Source organism: Primulina huaijiensis, chromosome 12 (assembly GCF_012295235.1).
Source record: "Primulina huaijiensis isolate GDHJ02 chromosome 12, ASM1229523v2, whole genome shotgun sequence".
In the NCBI taxonomy this organism is placed as follows: Eukaryota; Viridiplantae; Streptophyta; class Magnoliopsida; order Lamiales; family Gesneriaceae; genus Primulina; species Primulina huaijiensis.
In genome coordinates, this window is record NC_133317.1 from 2150033 (window position 1) to 2171677 (window position 21645).

The following is a 21645-nucleotide window of genomic DNA, read 5'->3' on the forward strand; positions in this document are numbered from 1 at the left end:
AGACTTCAAGTCAACCCTTCTTCAAATTCGTTTCTAATTTTTCTTTTTTTGAAAAAATAAATAATAACTCCTTCACTTTGTTTTAATAAATGTAAAAACTTATTTCTTTGTTTTTCTTAGTAATCGATAAATATTTTAAAATTGTGAGATTTTACTTCTTAAAAAAAAGTTGTAACATATATGTATATATATAAAAAAAATTCATGTGAAACGATCTCTTACCCGAGTAATAAAAGAAATATTATATTTATGTAAAAAAATATTATATTTCACTCCAAATATGAATAAAATCAACATGTTTATTTAATATAACTGCTTGAAACCATGTCACAAAGTTCTATTTCTTGATATATATGTATATATAAAAAAACGATGTTTCTTGTTAGTGAGTAAAAGTCAAGACGACGAGTTTGTCGATAGTTGTGGTACACTTTAAACAATTAATGAGATAGTATATTTAAGATAGTTTTATATTAATGTATCTAACGATTCATATCTCAAACGCATAAGATATTGATGCGGCAAAGCAAAATCACGAGACATTTGATATATGATTAATGTAGTTTGAACGCCATCAATGTGCAATATCGATGCTCAAAAAATTTTGGACTAAAATTTTCAACCATATCCAATCCTAATTAATTTAGAGAGAACATGGATCCAGTAGGGAAAATTCTCTCATCCACGATTAATTTTCTTTTTATCTAATCTATCTAACTCATAAAAATGGATACAGCTCATTAGGAGTTTCGCCACATTTTTGTAGTCAAGTTTTATGTTTTAATTTATACTCAAAATTTTCTTTTAATTTTATATTAAAAAAAAAAAACAAATTACTTCAAGTTTCTAATATCTAAAGTCAAAAGGGGCCAAAATCATAGATTCAAAATCAAATCTAAACAATTAATTTGGAAATACGACGTGACTATGGTACAACAAATTTTATTTTATATTTTATGTTTCAAGTCAAAATTCCAATTTTGATTACGTAAATTTGACACTATTTCGGTAAATTAAGGCTGACCTTCATAATTTAGGCCATAAATTGTGAATTTGGTTTGAAATTTAATCTATTTTAAAATTGAAGTTTTCTTATTTTGAAAAACTATAATTTTTTAAAAACTTTATTACTTTTTATTTTTATATGTATTCTTAGTCTCTAAAATTTATGAACTAACATTATTTATGTTGTACCGGCTCCAAATTTGAAATTGTTATGGAGTAAAATATATCGTCATTTAAATTTAATTAATTAATTAAATTTATTATTATTATTATTACAATGTAATTATATTTCATGTCATGTGTGTAGTACGCGCCAAGGGCGGGGCAGCACACATGATTGAAACCCTAATTGCACAGCCTCCATTTGCTGTCCTTACCACCACGTCTCTATCCTCTCTCTTACAAAATATAATAAAAAAATAATAATAATAAAGGAACCACACACACACAAAAAAAAAGGAAAGTCCTCTCATCTCTTCCTTCTCTCTTCAACACCACCCTATCCCCTTTCTATCGTACTTGTATTTTATCGCCTCCGGATTTCACCTTGTGTGAAGTCAAGAATTTGATTTCTTCGCATTAACGTGGGGAGGTGTGCTCCTGAACTCTTTGTTTATTTAATTTTTTTTTTATTCTGTTTTTGAATCCTAGAATTGACTCTAATTTCCTTTCACCCTTTAATTGACTCCAATTGCCATTTTTTCTAATTTCCTTTCACCCTTTAATTTACTTCAATTGCCGTTTTCTGTTTGTTGTGTAAGGTATTGGATGATATTAAGTGGAGCAGCAGAAGTAGAGTAGAATTTTGATGCCGCCGGAGCCATATCCGTGGGATCGGAGAGATTTCCGTAAGCACGAGAGATCCGGGCTGGACCCTCGTTTTGGAGGTGGCTTTGGAGGCGGTGGGTCTCCCAGATGGCGAGACCAACAACATCACAACGCACCGCCTGCTCACCCGCCTTCGTACCACCAAAACCATCACCATCAGCAGCAGCAGCAGCAGCAGCGTTGGTACTCTGATTTCCGGACTCGTTCTCTCCCTCCTGGTGAGTTATCGATTTACAACCAAATAGGGTTTTCTTTTTCTTTTTCTTTTTTAAGAGAGATGCCTCTCAAGTTTCTTATTTTTCGATGATAACAAGATATTTGTATTCTCTTTAATTAAGTTGTAGTCAGGTTTCAGAAAAACTAGGTCATTGAAACGGGTTTGGGGAATTTTCGGTGATTGATGATTACTGTAATTTTCAACCCTTGATATGTCGATGAGAAAATGCCTTTTCACGTTGTTATATCTGTGAGTAATTTTTAAAGGAGGGAAGCCTTGACCGGTTTATTTGCACATTTCTGTCTAGAATCTACAGGGGGGTTCAGGTGGATATTTTGACTAGATCTGATATGTATAGAAACATTTTATATGATCAGGGTGTTTAATTTGTTGGATGGATTTGAACACGCTGTGCTATTCATGAATAATTTATGAAGAAAAATTATGTATTTCTGATAACTAGAATTCATTTTTTCTTGTATTGATTTTTTCTGACCTTTCTGAGGGTTTGCATTTTTCCGCTGAAGCTCAAGGTAAGCAAGCTGGTTGGCACACGCATCCTGATGAGGGTAGTCATACGTTTCTGCCTTTTGGGTCTAGATTCAGCGACAGGAACTTAGAAGAAGAGAATTTTCGGCCTTACAGATCTTGCAGTGATGGAGGAAGGTATGTGAGAAATAGTAGAGAAAATAGGGTGTCCTTCAGCCAGAAAGAGTGGAAAGCAACTTCTTGGGAACCTTTTGCTGCATCAACTCCTTGTAGACCCAACACCGAGACTAATGATCAGAGTAGGCTTGTGGAGAACAACAAAACAACTCATGAGAGCAATTGTGTTCCCAACTGCCCGAAGAGTGAGAATCTTTCTCAGCCTTCTGATTCTCTAAACCCTTTGGAGCCATCTTGCCCTCTAGAGAAAGAGCGGCAGGATAAGGATGGTGACAATTCTGATAGATTGTGTGCTATTGGATTGGAAAGCACAGGGAAATTAGAGAAAGAAAACTGCTTGGCTTCAATTGATTGGAAACCTCTGAAGTGGTCAAGGTCCGGAAGCTTATCTTCGAGAGGATCTAGTCTCAGTTGCTCAAGTAGCTCAAAGAGTATGGGCGTGGATTCTGTTGAGATAGTGGCTGAGGTACAGGAAAAGAAACTGGCGCCTGTTCAATCTCCTACCGCGGAGGCTACTACTTGTGTAATGACTGCTGCTCCAGCTTCATCTGAAGAGACTAGTTCCAGGAAGAAACCACGACTTGGCTGGGGCGAGGGACTGGCTAAGTATGAGAAGAAAAAAATAGATGGCCCTGAAGATGGTGCAGCAAAAAATGGACTGGTTATTAACCTCAGTAACATTGAAGAAACTGTTCAGTCTCATGACATGAACGTTCTTGATAAGAGTCCCAGGGCTGCAGCTTTTCTTGATCTTGCTTCACCTGCAACTCCATGTTCAGTTGGCTGTAGCTCATCTACAGGTGATGTGTGTTTCATTGCTAAGCACATGACTGTTTCTTCTTTAGTTTGCTACTTTTTGGTTCTTCTCCTGTCCACCATTTTGTTTTATAGTTGTGGCAAAAACAATATGAAGGGTATGGTATGCATCAATAGGAGGCATATAACGGGATTGGAAATTGACAAAGAATGGTTCATGTATGTTCGAAGAAGTAAAACACAACGGTTGTATGTTCGTTGTCATGAATTGATCATGTTTGAGTTCCTTCCGGATATTGCATTTAAAAATCTTTTATTTGTGATTGGATGCCATGTTGATTACTTCTTGCTCTGTAATTGTTAATTTTATAGCTTAGTCTTCTTTTCTTGTATTACTTTGTGCTTCATGATGTGTTTTATGCATGTTTTTATTTCACTAATCAGGCTATTTTATCTAAATTTTGGTTGACTAAGTTTAGGAAAATCAACAACTTGTAGATGGCAAATGATTAAATTGCTAATATCTATAGTTTGTGGTGCAAAATATGTACCTTTGTCATGGTGCAAACTGCAGTCATTCTAATGAGCTTTACTTTATCTCTTAGGGTGATGCTTCACTTGTCATTATGTGATGTTATTGGCCACCAGTGTGGTTGCTGAATTTGTGATAACATTTACCTTCAATGTTATTTGATTTTTTTCTTGAGAGAAGTGGCTTTTTGATGTTATCTACTCAAACAGTAATTTGTGTTTCCTCTCTTTGTCGAGAGAATATGCATTGCGTGTGAATATCTTCTTTTTTTCCGGCTTACCTTTTTTTTCAATAATACAGGTGTTGAGGAGAAAGAATCCTACAGGGCTGTCAATGTAGATCATTACACAGCTAATTTGAGCTGTTCACCTAGTATTGTTTCCCGGAATCCGAACGAGGGACCAATTTTTAACCTAGAAAACTTAGAGCTTACGTCTTTTGCTCGTGTCAGCTCTTTGATTTGTGATTTGTTACAATCAGATGATCTAAGTTCCAGGAGTTCGAATTATCTCGGAGCTAACTCGGTGAACAAGTTGTTGTTATGGAAGGTTGATGCATTAAAGGCACTTGAGATCACCGTAACAGAGATAGATTCGCTTGAAACTGAACTGAAGTCATTGATACCTGGTCCTGGAGATAGCTGTCCTCATCCAGATGCACCCAGTTTGCAACCACAAAAATTCCACTTTAATCCTTGCAAGGAGCAAGGTACAACTTCCAATTTTATTCATGGACCGACTCCTTTGCATCTTGTTTCGTCCGGAGACGCGATTGTTGAAAATACACCTGGTGCAGTTGAAGATGAGCATGTGAGGTTAAAATCTGAGAATTTTGATAGCCCAAGCAGTGCAACCTCTAAGTATATTGAGGTTTCACTAGCTGGGGATGATGCCTACCCTTCTCAAAATAATATAGGTCTTGTGAATTTGGATGTCAAGAATCCTAGTAACTTGAATGAGAAATATGTAGGCAATGGTCTCTGTGATGAGGAAAACGTTGGTCGTGCGGATTACTGTGAACTGACTCGCATTAATAGTTGCAGTGATCTTGCTAGGGTTATGGATGATGATGTGTTGGATGTTTATGATTCAATATTGGCTTCAAATAGAGTTCAAGCAAATGCAGCTTCTGAAGCCTTGAATAAGTTACTACCTTCCAAACAGTGTATGGCTGGACCTAATGTTTCTTGCCTGGCAAGCGTTCCCTCACTGATTAAAAAGAAATATTATATGAGGAAGCAATTTCTCAGATTCAAGGAGAAGGTTCTTACAATCAAGTATAAGTTATTTCAGCATTTTTGGATTGAAGGTCGACTAGTTTCTGCGAGGAAGCTTCAAGCAAAGTCTCATAAGAAAATAGACCTGGTTGGGCATAAAAAGCATCGTTATGGCCGTCCTGGAACTTGTTCGCTTGGTAATTATTTATGACCTTTCCCTTGTGTTTTCTTCCTTCTTCCTTGCTTTTCCTCGTGTTATGATCTAATTTTCAATCTTTCATATGCTGGCTGCTTTCTCTGCTTATCGCACTCTTGCTGCTATAAATTATCTGAAATTTTCGTTTTTTCATTGTTCTATAACTTGGAAAGATATTTGTATTGGTTTTACTCTTTAATGGGCCCCCCAATTTATTTTGTTAAAAGTTCCATAGAAGCTTCTTGCGAATTATTCGGAAATTTGTTATATGAAATTTTACTTCATTATAGGATTCAATCAGTTGGCTGTTGGAGGGTGGTTTTTATCCACTGGTGTAATAGTTGTGTGATTTAGTTTGTCTGGATATGACTTTATGTGTGGATGTTAAAAGATTTATGTTTCCATTTTTAACTCTTTACTGAAATTTGATGAGAATCGTTGACCCGAAAGCAGCGTGAGGGATATTTGTTATAAAATTAGCACTTTTTGGGGGATATGGTTATGTTTCTTTATACCTTTTATGCTGTTAATAGGTGATATTTTAATTAATCATCAAAGTTAAGTTCTTTTTTTGTATCTTTTCTCCGAAGTCAAAGAGGTAGCCAAACAGTTGTTCCAGAAATATGGTGTCAGTACCTGTGTGACATCATGCAACAAATGATTTCAATGTTACAGAACTTTCTTAGTTATTGAATTATTTATGGGTTGGGAACTTGGCGTGCAAAGTTTGAAACCTAATTCTGATTCTGGCATGATTTAATAATCTGCAGCATCTAGATTTCTTTTCTGGCCTGCATTCATTTCATTAAATTTGAAGCAACTCCAAGTCAGTTAATTTATGAATATATTTTATTGTAATGTATTACTGTTTAGCCTGTGGTAGATTCTCTGTATATTCTGTCCTCCGATTACGATTCTAGAATTTCAGTATTCATGTATGATGAAGGTCACCACCAGAAAATGTACAGTTTTTCTTTTAATCATGGGTCCTGTGTGGACAGAATTAATGCTGTTTTTGCTCATCATTTTATCTTATTAATGTTGGTTTATGTTTTTCTTGATAATTTTCTAACTTAGGATCATGGGAACACATGTTTCTACTCTTCCATTCTTGTCAGGCTTAGAATCTTTAATTTAAAGCCTTCAATCATAGTTTAGAATTAGGAATCAGTGAAACTTTTTGTATAAATGATGCAAGATTGTCCTCATAGTTGTAAATTAGGAAAACATAGAATTGTTGATTTGATAGGGCGGCCTACATAGTTATGTTTTAAGAAAGTACTAAAGGCTAGGCCCTATTCTGTATTTTTCATCTTCATAAACATTTTGCCAAACTAATGCTACCCATAAGATTTACTGTTTGTCATCTAAATATCTTTACTATCTTCACTATTAAAGTCTTGATACCCATAAGATTTACTTTTGCTATCTTCAATATTTTAATGTCTGAGATCCTTAAAAAACTGCTTTGGTACATCTTGTGACACCAAAAATTTTCTCTTTCTACCCCCAACATCTTTTGCCCGTATAGGTTTTTATTACTTTGATTTTGTAGCCTTTTTTTGTTAAATTTCAAACCTCCCACAACTTCTCCCAGTATCCCGCATTTTCCTCAACCTCATTTCAGTTTAAATGCTTCATGATATGCTTTCCATTGCCGTATTTAATCACATTAACGATTGATTTTGTTTTATAATTACTTAGATTTAGAATCAATATATTTTTTAGGAATCCCATTTTTGTTTTGTAAATCCTTTTTTTCCTTCCGTTTTCATAATCAATTTTATTTAAATGACATTGTGGTTTTTTATGTATTTATCATTTACGAAAATTAATTCTTTATATGTAGTTTTATGAAAATGTCATAGTTAAGCCAAACATTTGAAATATAAAATTGTGTCACACGTGTTGCGCGTGTGCCCAGTTGCTAGTGCTATCTATCATTGTGAATTTTGGGGTGATTCTTAGATGGAGTATTTGAAGCTTGAGTACCGTGATTGAGGGAATTTGTGTTGTGTGTATCCTTTAGTACATCCACAGGCTGCAAGAAAAGATTACGTGATAGGAATCTGTAGGTTACTTAATAGTTTATGTGAGGGGGCTTAATGATTTATAAATTATTTTATTGGTGTAGGTTGTGATATTCCTCAACAATGTAGTGTCCATGCACCGGATTCAAGGAAAATTGATATGACATGTATACTTTTATTCCTTAATGGGAATGAATACCGTTTAATTTGCAGCTTCCTCCATAGTTTTATGTAAACTTGTGTTTATGTGATTCTCTTGATTCTATCTGTTCGCATTTGCTCTAATTGGTGGATACATTGGGATCCAAAATTGATTATACATTGGCAGATCTTTCCTAACATTTCAATATTTATCCTTGATTATGTTTGCAGCTAGTAGTTCTCGAACTGTTCCTGCAGAAGATGTAGTTGGTTTCGTCAGTGGGTTGCTTTCTGAATCCTCGTTTAAACCCTGTAGAAATGCTTTGAAGATGCCTGCTTTGATTTTGGACAAGAAGGAGATGCAGATGTCAAGGTTTATCACAAGTAATGGTCTGGTGGAAGATCCTTGTGCTGTTGAAAAAGAAAGGTTTATGATCAACACATGGACACATGCAGAGAGAGAGATCTTCATCGACAAGCTTGCCATCTTTGGGAAAGATTTCAGGAAGATTTCATCTTTTTTGGATCATAAGACAATAGCTGATTGTGTTGAGTTCTACTACAAGAACCACAAATCGGATAGCTTTGAGAAAGCTAGAAAGAAGCCTGAAGCTGTGAAACGAAGTAAGTCCCAATGTACTACATATTTGGTCGCCTCAGGGAAAAGATGGAATCGTGAGGCAGTGGCAGCTTCCCTAGACATACTTGGTGAAGCTTCAGCAATTGCGGCTAATGCCGATGGTATTGAGAACCAGAAAGGTGCTTATAGATTTTCTTTGGGTGCATCTAGTGCTTATAAAGCACCTAGGTGTTATGATGATCAATCACAGAGATCAAACAGTCTGGATTTTTATAGGAATGAGAGAGAAGCGGTGGCTGCCGATGTTTTGGCTGGTATTTGTGGTTCTTTATCATCTGAGGCTATGAGTTCTTGCATTACGAGTTCTTTTGACCCTGGGGATGGATATCAGGATTCAAGGTGTAAGAGTGTTGGTTTTTCAATGAAGCGGTCTTTCAACACTGAGATTACCCAGATTGTTGATGATGAGTGCTCGGATGAGAGCTGTGGGGAGATGGATCCTACTGATTGGACTGATGTTGAGAAATCAATCTTTATTCAGGCTGTGTCAACTTATGGCAAAGATTTTGGAATGATATCACGTTGTGTCAGATCAAAGTCCAGGGACCAGTGCAAGGTATTCTTTAGTAAGTCCCGGAAGTGTCTTGGTTTGGATCTTATTCTGCCTGGATTTCACAATGCAGTTTCTGGTGACGTTAACGGAGGTGATAGTGACATCGAAGATGCCAGTGTTGTGGAGACTGGCTCCCTTATTTACAATGAGGGATCAGGGGCCAAGACAGAAGAGGACCTTCCATCGCCTGACCGAAAGTCAAGTCATATGTCTAATGTTGTATCAGGGACACTGAGTTTGAAGCCTGATTCCAAGAGATGCGAGGAATTAAATGGTTTGGATTCCACCCCTGATCCCATGGATGCTGAACTTGGTGTGAATAGTTTGTTGTTGGTTAATTCTCAACTGGCTGATAAACCTGTTTCAGGTGTCAATGGACAGAATGGTGTGACTGATGTTCCCGTATCTATGAGAGAAATTGGATTAACGGGTGTATCCTCTGTTGAAGAATCATTGCCAAGAGTTGAAGAAGCAGATGATCATGCTCTGCCTTATGGACCAACTGGGGCTGAGAAAAATACTTTGATTGAGATTTCAGACGGGCTTCAGGGGAAAGAGTATGAAGATGTATCAACCGATCAGAAAGTTGAAGAAAAAGATGCTAATTCCACTGGAGTAAGTGGCACAGATTGGTCAGTGACTCGGATGAAGACTTCATCTGACTCACAGCGCACCGAGAGCGCCTCTCGTCCTTCTGTTGATGGGCAATCTTCCATGCAAGTTGATAATGTTTCTGCGTGCCATAAGAAAGCTGTTCTTCGAAGCACTACTGAAGACACATCTGATGCCCACTCCTTGCCGCAGAATGGTCACATAGCATCCTTGAGGTCGTCAACATTGTTTTCTGTTCCAATTAAATATCAAAAGCTGTCCTATCATAATGCATTGCCATCCGTTGGTATTAATGGCTCCTATGATGACCATTCTCAGAATATTGCTCAGACATGTGATTGCCAGCAGCATATCTCAGGTCACTCATTGTCAGATCATGTTGAATCCTCTCGGATTCTCAGAGGATACCCAATTTCTGTGCCAATGCTGAATGAGGAGGTAAACAGGTGTGTAAGTTGCCAAAAACAAGTCCTGCATCAAAATGCCTCTCGGCCGGATGGAAATTTGCATACCGGCCATCATGCAGAGCCCTTACTTAAAAAGTGTAAGAGTTCGGGACATAATAATAAAATGTTTGAAGCTCAACATCCTGTGCATGACCAGACCGTAGATAATTCTGGACCCCAGCCCAGTTGCTCATCTGGCTTTGAAAAACCATCCGGGAATGGTGATGTGAAATTGTTTGGTAAGATTTTAGTGCCCTCCCAACAGAAACAAAATTCTCGTGGACAACAAACTGAGGACAATAATGGCCAGAACCACAAACCAGGTTCTGCCTTACTGGGCCTGAAATTTAATAATGAACAGAATGTCAGCTTTGATTCCTCTCTGTCAAATTTTGATCGTCATAACTATCTTGATTCCGATGATATTCAGGCAAGAAATTTCAGCTTTTGGGATGGAAACAGGATGAAGACTGGGCTTCCTCCTATACCCGACTCGACCCTTTTATTGACCAAGTATCCTGCAGCATTTAGTAATTATACCATTCCTGCTGTGAAAATCGAGCATCCACCATTACATGGAATTGTTACTAGAAATGACCGCCCTATGAATGGTGTCTCTGTTTATTCGACCAGGGATCTATGTAGCGGCAATGGAATAGCAGATTATCTAAAGTATCAAGAAGGGCAGCAGCCTTTCACCATAAATATGAAAAACCCACAAGCCACACTATTCCCTGAGATGCAAAGACAGAATGGTTTCCATATCATCCCTGGGATGCAGCAGCAGTCAAGAGGAGTCGTTGAAATGAACATTGGAAGAGGGGTGGTTGTTGGTGGCCAGTGTTCCACTGTCTCGGACCCTGTAGCAGCCATCAAAATGCACTATGCAAAAAACGAACAGTTCAGTTTGCAAGCTGGAAGCATCATCAAAGACGATGATACATGGAGAAGTAAAGGGGATGTAGGCAGGTAGTCATAGCCGATCTTGAACACCCTCTGCGGCAAAATCTCTTGTTTTTTTGTCGCGCTGTATTATAGTTTTGTGAACAGTTGCAGAATCCAACTTTTGTTTTATAGTTTTGGTTAGAAACACTCTAGATGTAATATTTGAGAAGAGCTATGTATTTGTTGTATTTGATGGAAATACAGAAATAATCTGTCAAAAGTTTGGGGAGAAAGTGGGATGTTGTGTTTTGATGCTATAATTTATGGCGATTTCCTGTTGACTTGTGTTATTGTGTCGTTTGTAAACAAATTGAGAGGTGGAAGTGCCGAGTTAAATGCGCTTCTCCGTGGAAGGAGTAAATAACTTCACAGTTGTGCAGATCTTTCGTTCGTTTGTCCCATTCTTGATGCTTTCCTGTGCATTCATCACCTGAATTTTAGTCATACGATAGGGGTCTTTTAGACTTTATGGATGCTTAACTTCACAATTGTGCATGATCCTTTTTTCTAATTATTTTTCTTTTTTTTTTTCCGCTCCCCGAAAATTTTAGGTGAAATGCCTGGAATTCATATTCTTACAAGTTCCCACGAGCTATGTGAGGTCCTCTGGATCTTTGTTCATTTCATTTTTTTTTCATCCGTAATTAAAATAAATAGATAAAAAAAAGTCTAATACAGGATGATACCGGTTGTATCCGGGCAAATCATAAAGCAATACAATCATCATCATCATTAAGAATAACATAATCAGCAAAAACTCAATGCAAAGAACCTGGAAACGAGGAGACAATAGTTGAGCTAAATCCAGAAAACCGGCGGGACGCCGGGAAATGCAGGTATAATCTGGGAAGAAGTATCCACTTGTATGCAGGTATTAATCATACTAAGCTGACGATAATCACGACGGAACCATTCCAAGGCAGCCCCAACGGTAGTCATCGAATGAAACATATGAAGCCAATATTTAACTTTACCCCATTACTGCTTACTAAATTGCACTGAAAGAAGAGGTGATCAAGAGTTTCCAAGCGGGAAGTGGAACACAATTCTTGTCATCAACAAAAAGAAGCCTGCTTTTGCTTAGCACTTAAGCATGCTTTTTGTCAATTTTTTCCCTTTCTATGTGAAGTTTGCTCCTCCAGGCTCTTTTGGATAGCGTTTTTTTTAAGCATTTGAAAAACTACACTAATTTATTTTTAAACCGATAATATCCCAAATTAAAACCCAATATCCAAGAAATAATTTAGCGATAAAAACAAAAGCTTGCTACTTTAAACAAAGGTGGTTTACTTGAAATAAATAAAATTTTCAGGATATAGATATCATCAATAATCAATGAAGGATCTTATAGAGACGTGAAAATAGAGGTTAGCCACCAATTTGTCGATACAATACATTCCATTTAAATTCAATGAATTCTTGGCACAATTATTTATGGCTGCCGATTTGTTAATTTGTGTCCTTTTTATTAAAATTATTTAATTCCTTTGTTTTTCCTCAATTTCCATTCTAATCAAACAAGGTACCGGTCCAAAAAAAGAAAGAAACAAAAAAGACACTGTTTTTTTTTTTTTACCTATTAAATATCCAACTTCTCACCTACTAATTCGATATGATATTTCAATGAGGTGCAGCATGTTCATGTGTTAGGTTATGCTATAATGTCTTAATGATTAAATCAATATTATTGTTGTTGTTGTTATTATTATAAGAGATATCGTAATTTGATTTATGAACTATTTATAATGTGGTTAGTTTATACATGTTGAACATAAATTGATTTGAATTTTAATTCACGCATAGATTAATTTATCACAAAAAAAAACTTTAATAAGATCGTGTCGCGGGTCAATTTTTGGAGATGAATTTGTCCGACCAAACTCATGAAAACATTAATTTTTCTGCTAAAAGTATTGTTATTCATTATAGATAAACTCGTCTCACGTATATAGATACAGTCTTACAGAAAATTTACTATTATTTTATTATCACACTGGGGTAGTTATTTTTCAAGCATAATCACTTGACGACCCCAAATTTATTTAAATTTTTTAATTAGCTTGATATATTTATGCTCAAATAATATCAACAAATAAATTAATTATTCTATAATGCACATATATATCAAATTATTTTAACTGATCACAACAAGAATAAATTCCATCGAATATTTTCTTCATGCATATGGTACCCAAGTGAGAAATCTTTTGGTTTAGAAGGTTTCCTAATCCAATGGGGTGCAAATTTGAGCCGATTTCATGGATATTTTACCTTCTTCTTTGTTCACATATTTTCGTGGGCAATCTTTGTCACTGTTCTTATAATGCAGAGCAAGAGGCCGGAAGAGCCTGCAAAAGTTGATTTTGATCAATATTCAGGCTATATAACTGTGAACGAAGAGGCCGGAAGAGCACTCTTTTACTGGTTAACTGAAGCGCCAACATGCGGAGGGCCCGAGTCAAAGCCACTGCTTTTGTGGCTCAACGGAGGCTCCTGTTGCATGCTCTTCTATAGGCTATGGAGCTATTCAAGGAATCGGACATTAAAATGTTAATCCTGATGGGAAATCACTTAGCCTCAATGGCTGTACGTGGAGCCATTGTATATTGGCCATTCTTTTGATTTTCTCTAAATTGCGTTGTTATTTAACCATCAAACTCAACAAACTATAGTAAGAAAGAAAGTCACTGACACGTTGTCTGGGTAAGGTACATGATAAATAAAGGCCATTTTTGTTTTTAAATCAAATATTTCTTTTTTTAAAAAAATGACAAAAATAAATTAAACTTGGACCGCGGTAATTTTCAGGATCTTTAATTTTCTAATTCCGGCACTGATCTGCATCAGACTGCAAGCATGGAGCTTTACGGTAATTCTGTTAATGTTCTTGCAGTGGCAAACTTGCTTTTTCTTGGATTCACCGAGTGGTGCTGGTTTTGCGTATTCGAATACTTCTTCAGACTTGCATACCGCAGGTGATCAAAGAAGAGGTATGTTGCATGCAGCTTCATTCGTTTATTTCGTTCATTATACCACTAATTGGTTTTGATTATTTCTTAATTCTTACAATGGTTTCATGAACCTTTAGCCGAAGAATCATACATCTTCCTTGTCAAGTGGTTCGAAAGGTTTCCTCGGTACGATTTCTACATTTCTGGGGAAAGTTATGCCGGTGAGTAGTATATCTTTTAGGAAATATTTAAATGTGAAATATTAGGGGGGTGGGGGGGAATCTGATCTTGGTAACCTCATCGTCTTTTAGGACATTATGGGCCTCAACTAGCTCATATCATAAACGAGAAGAACAAGGGAATCGAAAACCCAGTAATAAATTTCAAGGGATTCTTGGTACTAAACTAAACACAAGATCTTGCACCGTATCTGTTCTTGAATGTCTTGTTTCGGATCCTGACTTTACAAATGGTTGTCTCGTTAAGCTCTCTGAATAGATCTCGATTATAAGTCATGTGGTTTGTACAACCACTATGATTCTAAAGGTTGAAAGAGTTTATGAAAATGATATTGATTTCTCTTACATTCTGATTATTTATAGTGGGAATGCCGATTCTGTGACTCCTGTTCCATCTACTCGCTATGAACTCGATGCTTTGAACCTTCCAATCGGAACCAACTGGTATCAGCGAAGAGGTGAGTACTAAGTAACAACATTATTTATTTAACATTCAAAAGGTTCGTACTCATCAGTCATTACGATTAATCATTATTTTCACAAAACTTGCTTCTGAATTAGAGCGTCAAGCATTGCATATCCACCATACTCTGCTTCAATTTCTTGAGACGACCCGTTTGCAGTGGGGACGATTATCGTCCAAAGCCGATCGGAGGAAGTTTTCATTGCATTTCTATCATTTTCTTCTCTTGTTATGCCATATAATTTTTCAGGTTGTTGGATGGAGCCGAGTATACGAGGGATCGACATGTATAATTGTAAATGGAGCTGGGCCCCAATGAAGCGCTTATTCTTGTAAAATCATTTTTAGAGAACAAGCATATGCCAGAGCTTAGTCCAACACCCGAGCCAACTGATCGAGCTGTTTTCCACGATTCTTGATTTCTTAACCGCAACACAACTACTCTTAATCGTCCATTTTTTAATACTTCGTAAGCAATAAACGTTTTTTAGTGCCTCACAGACAACCGAGTCAACCAATAACGTGCGTTCTTGGATCATATAACATCGATTAAGTATACAGATTGATAAGAAAAAACGATGCTCTCCACCAGTCATTCGTTTGGACATTTGGACAGAAATGTAACGCAAATTGGACCAAGTTATTCACCTTACGTCAAAATGTTACAATTAATGCATGTTTTAAATTGTGTAGTAAATCAAATGCCAGGATTAAGGTAGCCCAAATTGTACAGTTACAGTGTGAGTAATGCCTTCTTACACCAAGACAAACAAATGAACCACATAATATTTTCCTCACAATTGACACGGAATCTTAGTGTCATGATACAAGTACAAGAAATCTCGTCTCCCTTATTTCACAGGGTCCCGTAGTTATATTCATTTATTTATACAAAAGAAACAAATTTCGCACACACAAGAAACACATGGCTCTAACCGAAAACAATGAAGAACGAGAGCCAACATAATGACCCCATCAGCAAAAAACGTCTGCCGACGATGGGGGAGCTTCAATAGAATTCTGTTTCCAATCAATGATTTCACCACAGTATCCACCTCTAACTCCACCAACAGCCAATTGAGTCGGCCCACTGATAGAAGATTCAAGAACTGCCAGCTTCCTGGCAGCAACCGATTTCAGACGGAGCCTTTCTGCCCTCGAACCAATCACCTGCCCTAAAATGGAAGCAGCAATGGTAAAAGCCATTGCTGCTTTAGGCATCAAGATGGATTTCCGGAGAATACCTATGAAAGGTACGGCAGCATGAACAGCAGCAAACCAAGAAGGTGAAAACTTTTCGGTGTGTTCTCTCCATATTCCTAATGGTACATTTGCTGCCATACCCAAAATGCCAACAACAAGTACTTTTGTGGGTAGTGGTTGAGGTCGAAGGTTTTTGGCAAAGGCTGTTTTTGCTATAGCACTCCTGGCAGCGACCACAGCTGGAGGACACCTATACTTCATGCCAGGCGGGGGTTTAAAGACCTTTGCTACAAGAGGAAGGACATGACTCACAGCCCGATACGACTTTGCAATGGGGCAGTTCCCGTTCTGTAGCCATTCATTGCCCATGGCTTCGTGTTCTGATATCGTTCCCTACAAGCAAACAGAACTGTCAAGATAACTTGGAAACATATACATAATAGGATCCTCAGTATACAAGTTTTCAACGACATATTAGCGATGGGACAGACGAGTAACCATTATGTTTATTGTTAGTATTCTGCTTTCTGACATGCTACGCAAGTGTTTCAAAACTGTTCAGGTTTATTAAATAAAATACCACCACTTCAAATCTGTGTCAGTTACATAAAAGATAATTTTTCGGTCATAAATGTCAATACAAAGCTTTTTCGTCAAGACTCAAAGTACTGAAAAATAAATAGAAACCGAGCAGTCGACTACCTTTGAGGACTCATTTTTCGAGGAACTTGATTTCTTGCTTTCTTTCTTCCACTTCTTGGAAAATGCATCAAACCCAAAAGGTCCTCCAGGACCAAAGGCTGAAAGACTGATGGCGGCTGCTTTTGCTCCCAATGGATTGAAATGAATGGGAGATGATTCGGATGGACACTTCTCAGTACGAATGAATGATCTCTCAGAAAGAGGAACAACACCATTCTGCCCATGGAAAAGCCTAAATGCCATATCAAAGTTGGGACCATCCTCAAATATGGGACCTTTTCCATCTCGCAACTGAAGGTCCAAGGTATAGAAGATTGTCAGCTTAATTTTGCTCATATATGAATAAGCATGATAAGGATTATCTAAATAGAATGTGGTAACATGGAAGTGAAAGAGATGGATGGATTACCAGTATAGGGAGAGCCATAGGCATTGAGAAGGAAAAGTTCGTTGGCTCATTAATATTTCGCAAAAATGGACACTTATTGATGTCCTGGTTGAAAGATGAGGATCCCCCATTCAAGTTTCCGAAGACAAAATCCATTCTATCAATGTAAAATTACCTGCAGAAGAGAGAAAAGGGAAGGAGAAAACAATTCATAACCATGGTGTAAGAATATATTAATCAAAAGAAGCATCACCGAGAATAGTGACAAATATTAACATTAATTAGTAGCTAACTACCAACTTTTAATGGAGTAAGAAGACTTATCCTTAACTAAATCTAAAGAAAGAGAACTGAAATTAACGTGTTAAATTCAAGCACCTTTCAAAGGACAACCTATTAAAGAAAGATAATTGACCTTGTGTGATCCTTTATCTGAAGCGGTTACATAAAATTAGCAAGAAAGAACCATATCGCAAACACCAGTGTGCAACATCAGATCAAAGGATCTTTTCGAAACAAAAAGACATGGAACAGAAAAGGCCACGAACTTGAGAAAATCCGAGGTCAAACAATAATTCCACATAATCACTAAGGTACAAAACCAACAAACAAAGCATCAAGCTTGATAATTACATAGCTACAAAATGCTTGATCGACTGTGACAACTAACTCGTTACAATATGCAACAAAATTCAGATACACCTTTAAATATCCTTTGATTTTTTAAAGATCTTTCCTTTAACCTGTCGTTTTTAGATTTTCGAACATATAAAAACCCCCATTTATAAAAAAGATATAACACAAAAGAACGCCTTGCCACTTTGGATCTGACCTTTTTCCCATCAGATAGAGAAAATAGACCTTAAAATCACCTATTCTTGCTCAATTCTATGAACCCAGAACAATTTGTACATAATATACTGTCTATGTAATCTTAGAAAACTCATGGAACCCACCCTTTCTTTAGATTATACCCTTCTTTTAAGTTTCATTTCACAATAATAACCAGCAAACTGTTTAACGCATATAAAAAGACAAACCACGGTATCTACACCTTAAATCATAGCACAAAAACCTATATTATATCATCAAACCAAAACAAAGAATCAAACCCAAACCAACTGATGGAAAATGGCAAACGAGGAGAAAATCCATCATTAGGCCTTACAAACAATTTCTCTGTTACCTTAAACCATCAAATTCAAAATCATAAAAAACATCGAAAAAGCAAAACCCACAAACACATAACATGTAAAAAGCCTAAAAATTAAAACTTTGACGAAAGATAATAATCACAAACAAGAAAATGAAAGTATCAATGAGAAAAACAAAATTAATACCTTAAAAATTCAAAAGACTAAAATCTCAAACAGGCAATTATCAGAACTTGAGCAGAGGGATCTCTAGAGAGAGAAGGGATAAAATAATGGAGTGTGTTAGGCAAAGGTTTGGGGAGAAAATGTACACGAAGTGGGCATATTCGGAAAGAAGATTAAAACGACATCGTAATTAACGTACCTAACCCACACGCCAACAATGTATAATAAATTAAAACAATTTAGGGGAACAAATTATTTGACATGGTTTTCAAAATACAAACAAATTAGGGATCTTACTCCCAATTTGTGTTGAATTGTATGAATTCGATCAACTTTAAGCACCTGCGCTTTAAAAGTCAACTTCGAAGTGGTGAAGCATACCTATATATGATTAAGTTGTAGATGCACGTGTGAGCATTAATTGGGATTATTTCGATTTATTGGAATTCACGAATCTTTATCTGTGAGACGGGTCAACCCTATCGATATTCACGATATAAAAAGTAATATTCTTAGCATAAAAAATAATATTTTTTTATTGATTATCCAAATAAGAAATCCGTCTCACAAAATACGACCCGTAAGACCGTATCACACAAGTTTTTGCATGTCAATTATGGATGCTCACCAACTAATATCCTCCTATTATCTATACTATTTAATAATACATCGACTCTTTATAATAACTATCTTGGTAATTTAATAGATGCACAAAAATACTCTTATTCCCTCCAATAAAATGTATTACAACAGACTTTTTTAGTAAATTTGAAAATTAAATAAATAATTTATTAATCATAACCAATAACTTACAATTTTTCTTTTTTTTAAAAAAAAAAACTTATGTTAAAAATTTCTGCACGTGAATTGTCATATTAGGTGAAGGAAAGTTGTTGGAAAAGAAAAGTACATCCATCTCCTTGGAAACCAGGTGTGTAATAGTGATTCAAATTCAATCTTTTTTTCAATGCGGGTGTAATAGTAATTTCACGATTATCAGTTGGAGTTCTAATTTTCAACGAAGAATGTGTCAACAACGTCACCAACTACATAATTTCTTTAACATATTGATGTGAAAGAATGAGAAATCAAAAATGAACTATTAAAGAATAACTTATTTTTTGTTAACAAATAAATTTGTGTATCGGATTATCTCATGAGTCAATTTTGTTAGACAGATTTCTTATTTCATCTGATCAATTAAAAATTATTATTATTATGCAAAAAAAAATATTTTCCACTCTATGTATAGATCGGGTCAAACTGTCTCGCGAATAAAGATATATAAAATTATCTCACGAGGGACTCAATCATTTGCTAAAATATGTTTGATGGTGATAGTTTCAAGAAATATTTGAGCAAGTTGTATTTACTATCTTGGTAAAATATTGAAAAAAAAGTATTATATCTCACATGTAAATAAGAGCTTATATAAAAAAAAATTTTTAAAATCAAATCCCAAGTCTAAATGGACGAGCAATTGGAAAAAAATTAAAAATAGCAAAGATGAGGAAGAAATATATGTAGCCATACACTTCTTAAAAAAAAAAAACAAATCCCAAGTCTAAAATGTAATAATTTTGGTATAAAAGTGATTTTTTTCATGGTTTACTCAAATAGAATATTTATTTTACAAAATTGACTCTTGTCACATGAATTTTTGTAATAATAAAAATGACGATGATAATAATAACAATTTAATTACATACAATATATCAAATTTCACGATTATATTTTTCATTAAAAGTTGAAAAATATAATATTATATAAAAAATCATATTTTATTTAATATTTTAAAGAGTATGCAGAACAAAATATATAAAAGTAGCACAAAATTTCAAATCATAACCAAAATTAACTAAAATGATATAATCAATGTAGACATTTAAATTAGTTTTTATTTTTAAAGGAAATGAGATTCAATTTTGAATATTAAAAAGGAAGTCGAAATTACTCAAAATTTAATTTTGTATTTATTTGATAATATTTAAAGCATTACACGAATGAATTTTTTAGCAAATGTATTTTGACGGGAACTTTTCAAATATAACAAAATCAATGCTTTTATATATTAATATATATTTTTAGAGTCAAATGCAGTAATTAATTTTATTTTAAAATTGTATATTATCTTGATTATTTAAAACAATAAGATTAAAAAGACAACGTAACATAGAATAATTAATAAATTACTTAGAAATAGGAATGTTGATTGTAATTTTGAAATTGTCATGCTTAAGCTCTTACCACTAATTGCCTCCCACATCCGAAGGTGCCTAAAATTTAATGGCTTGGTTGCTTGAGAATAAGGACTTCGTTTTCCCAATTCTTCTTTTTTTTTCTTTTTTTTTTTCTATGTTCCTAGCAAATATTATAATAATGTTTGTTTCGAATGATGTGATTTATCGCAACTATAGAACATAAAAACAAAGTTTCAAAGGATAAGATGTGAATAAAAAAATTACTTCATTAACTTCCAATTTATAGCATATAGTAAAGTATGATTTATGTTTTTTTAATAACAAATTATTTTTATTTATTTGTGTAATTTAAATAATTTTTGGTTATTTGTGTAAGACCGAATACTTGTAACTTTAAACAAAAACTATAACCGGTGATATCGACGTAACTCAAATAATTTAAACAGTTCGACAGCTCAAACATCATGGTTCGATCGTTCTATCCAACAGAGATAATCATTGCAACCTAATAATTTATCTCTCAATAATTACACTTCTTGAAATCAATAAGAATCAAACTCGAGACTTTGACTTTGATACCAATTATACGACCTCTTAACGCTGCAACTTAAATTTTTTAAATCATATAATAACTCATACATCATAATTCAATCACTCTACTCAACGTAAATAATTATTACACCTCACCACATTGATTTTTATTAACATTAGTTCGCAAATTTTAAAAAGTATAATTATTTAATTCTCATTTTCCTATTTCTTTTCCCCTAAGTCAGACTCCGGTGATCCAGGCCGCCGGCCCACTAGTCTTAAAGAGTTTCGAAGATGACAGACTAGGGCCCAATTCTAGAACAAAATACCTAACCCACACGACAGGGAAAAATCTTCTCTCGTTATCGTATTTATTACTCCCTAGTTTATCTTCTAGAGTTTATTAGGGGATTCCAAAAAATAATAATGGAAAAAAAAATTAAAATATATTTATTTGATTTTAAATATAATTTCGTATGTGTAGTATAGTGCGTTTTTTTACAATCAAAGATTATTTTTTTACCAAGTCTATTTCCCAAAACTTTCGTTAATTCCTAACAGAACGATCGTAATACAACAAAATTATGATTTTTATGTAAGTACATACATAAATATTCTAAATTCCCTAAAAAAAAATGTTATATGAAGACTATGTCTAGTTAAGGAGTCCAATTGTGATAGGTTTTGTTTCAAAGTCTAGCCTGATAACCTCTAGAAGTAGTAGTGCATTTTGAATATTTTAGCTCTACTTTAGCAAATGTTACCCCAAAGGGCCAAACCTTCTAGAAATTAAAAAGAGAAATTTAACAAAACTTTATGCTTTTCACACGCGGCTATTAAAATATAATTATTAAATAATAATAAA

At 35.1% G+C, this 21645-nt stretch overlaps 3 protein-coding genes and 1 long non-coding RNA gene across 4 annotated transcripts; 2 read left to right on the plus strand and 2 right to left on the minus strand.

The window, feature by feature from the left end:
- Positions 1 to 1430: 1430 nt before the first annotated feature.
- LOC140989610 (uncharacterized) lies at positions 1431 to 11064 on the plus strand. The gene is made up of 5 exons (XM_073458892.1): positions 1431 to 1597; positions 1767 to 2051; positions 2578 to 3516; positions 4305 to 5417; positions 7819 to 11064. The coding sequence occupies exons 2-5, from the start codon at positions 1814 to 1816 to the stop codon at positions 10809 to 10811; spliced, it is 5283 nt and encodes a 1760-aa protein (XP_073314993.1). The 5' UTR covers positions 1431 to 1597; positions 1767 to 1813; the 3' UTR covers positions 10812 to 11064.
- Positions 10864 to 12142, minus strand: LOC140989611 (uncharacterized). Its single transcript, XR_012177523.1, has 2 exons — positions 11556 to 12142; positions 10864 to 11213 (listed from the first exon to the last, which is right to left on the minus strand). It is a non-coding gene; the product is annotated as an uncharacterized lncRNA (long non-coding RNA).
- A 993-nt stretch (positions 12143 to 13135) lies between these two features.
- LOC140989512 (serine carboxypeptidase-like 26) lies at positions 13136 to 14879 on the plus strand. Its single transcript, XM_073458719.1, has 5 exons — positions 13136 to 13384; positions 13677 to 13773; positions 13872 to 13955; positions 14337 to 14431; positions 14687 to 14879. Exons 1-4 carry the CDS (start codon positions 13301 to 13303, stop codon positions 14354 to 14356), a joined length of 285 nt encoding a protein of 94 aa, XP_073314820.1. The 5' UTR covers positions 13136 to 13300; the 3' UTR covers positions 14357 to 14431; positions 14687 to 14879.
- Positions 14880 to 15204: 325 nt separating this feature from the next.
- LOC140990264 (uncharacterized) lies at positions 15205 to 18267 on the minus strand. The gene is made up of 4 exons (XM_073459872.1): positions 18070 to 18267; positions 16751 to 16904; positions 16342 to 16632; positions 15205 to 16032 (listed from the first exon to the last, which is right to left on the minus strand). The coding sequence occupies exons 2-4, from the start codon at positions 16883 to 16885 to the stop codon at positions 15412 to 15414; spliced, it is 1047 nt and encodes a 348-aa protein (XP_073315973.1). The 5' UTR covers positions 16886 to 16904; positions 18070 to 18267; the 3' UTR covers positions 15205 to 15411.
- Between the last annotated feature and the right edge of the window lie 3378 nt (positions 18268 to 21645).

Bases quoted from the DNA above. Each gene is read 5' to 3' on its own strand.
- LOC140989610 (XM_073458892.1), top strand. From the start codon at position 1,814: ATGCCGCCGGAGCCATATCCGTGGGATCGGAGAGATTTCCGTAAGCAC. The intron at 2,052-2,577 runs GTGAGTTATCGA...TTTCCGCTGAAG, and splicing joins GACTCGTTCTCTCCCTCCTG to CTCAAGGTAAGCAAGCTGGT. The intron at 3,517-4,304 runs GTGATGTGTGTT...TCAATAATACAG, and splicing joins TGGCTGTAGCTCATCTACAG to GTGTTGAGGAGAAAGAATCC.
- LOC140990264 (XM_073459872.1), bottom strand. From the start codon at position 16,885: ATGGATTTTGTCTTCGGAAACTTGAATGGGGGATCCTCATCTTTCAAC. The intron at 16,633-16,750 runs GTAATCCATCCA...TTGGACCTTCAG, and splicing joins CTATGGCTCTCCCTATACTG to TTGCGAGATGGAAAAGGTCC. The intron at 16,033-16,341 runs GTAGTCGACTGC...GTTTGCTTGTAG, and splicing joins CGAAAAATGAGTCCTCAAAG to GGAACGATATCAGAACACGA.
- LOC140989512 (XM_073458719.1), top strand. From the start codon at position 13,301: ATGGAGCTATTCAAGGAATCGGACATTAAAATGTTAATCCTGATGGGA. The intron at 13,385-13,676 runs GTATATTGGCCA...ATGTTCTTGCAG, and splicing joins TGGCTGTACGTGGAGCCATT to TGGCAAACTTGCTTTTTCTT. The intron at 13,774-13,871 runs GTATGTTGCATG...ATGAACCTTTAG, and splicing joins CGCAGGTGATCAAAGAAGAG to CCGAAGAATCATACATCTTC.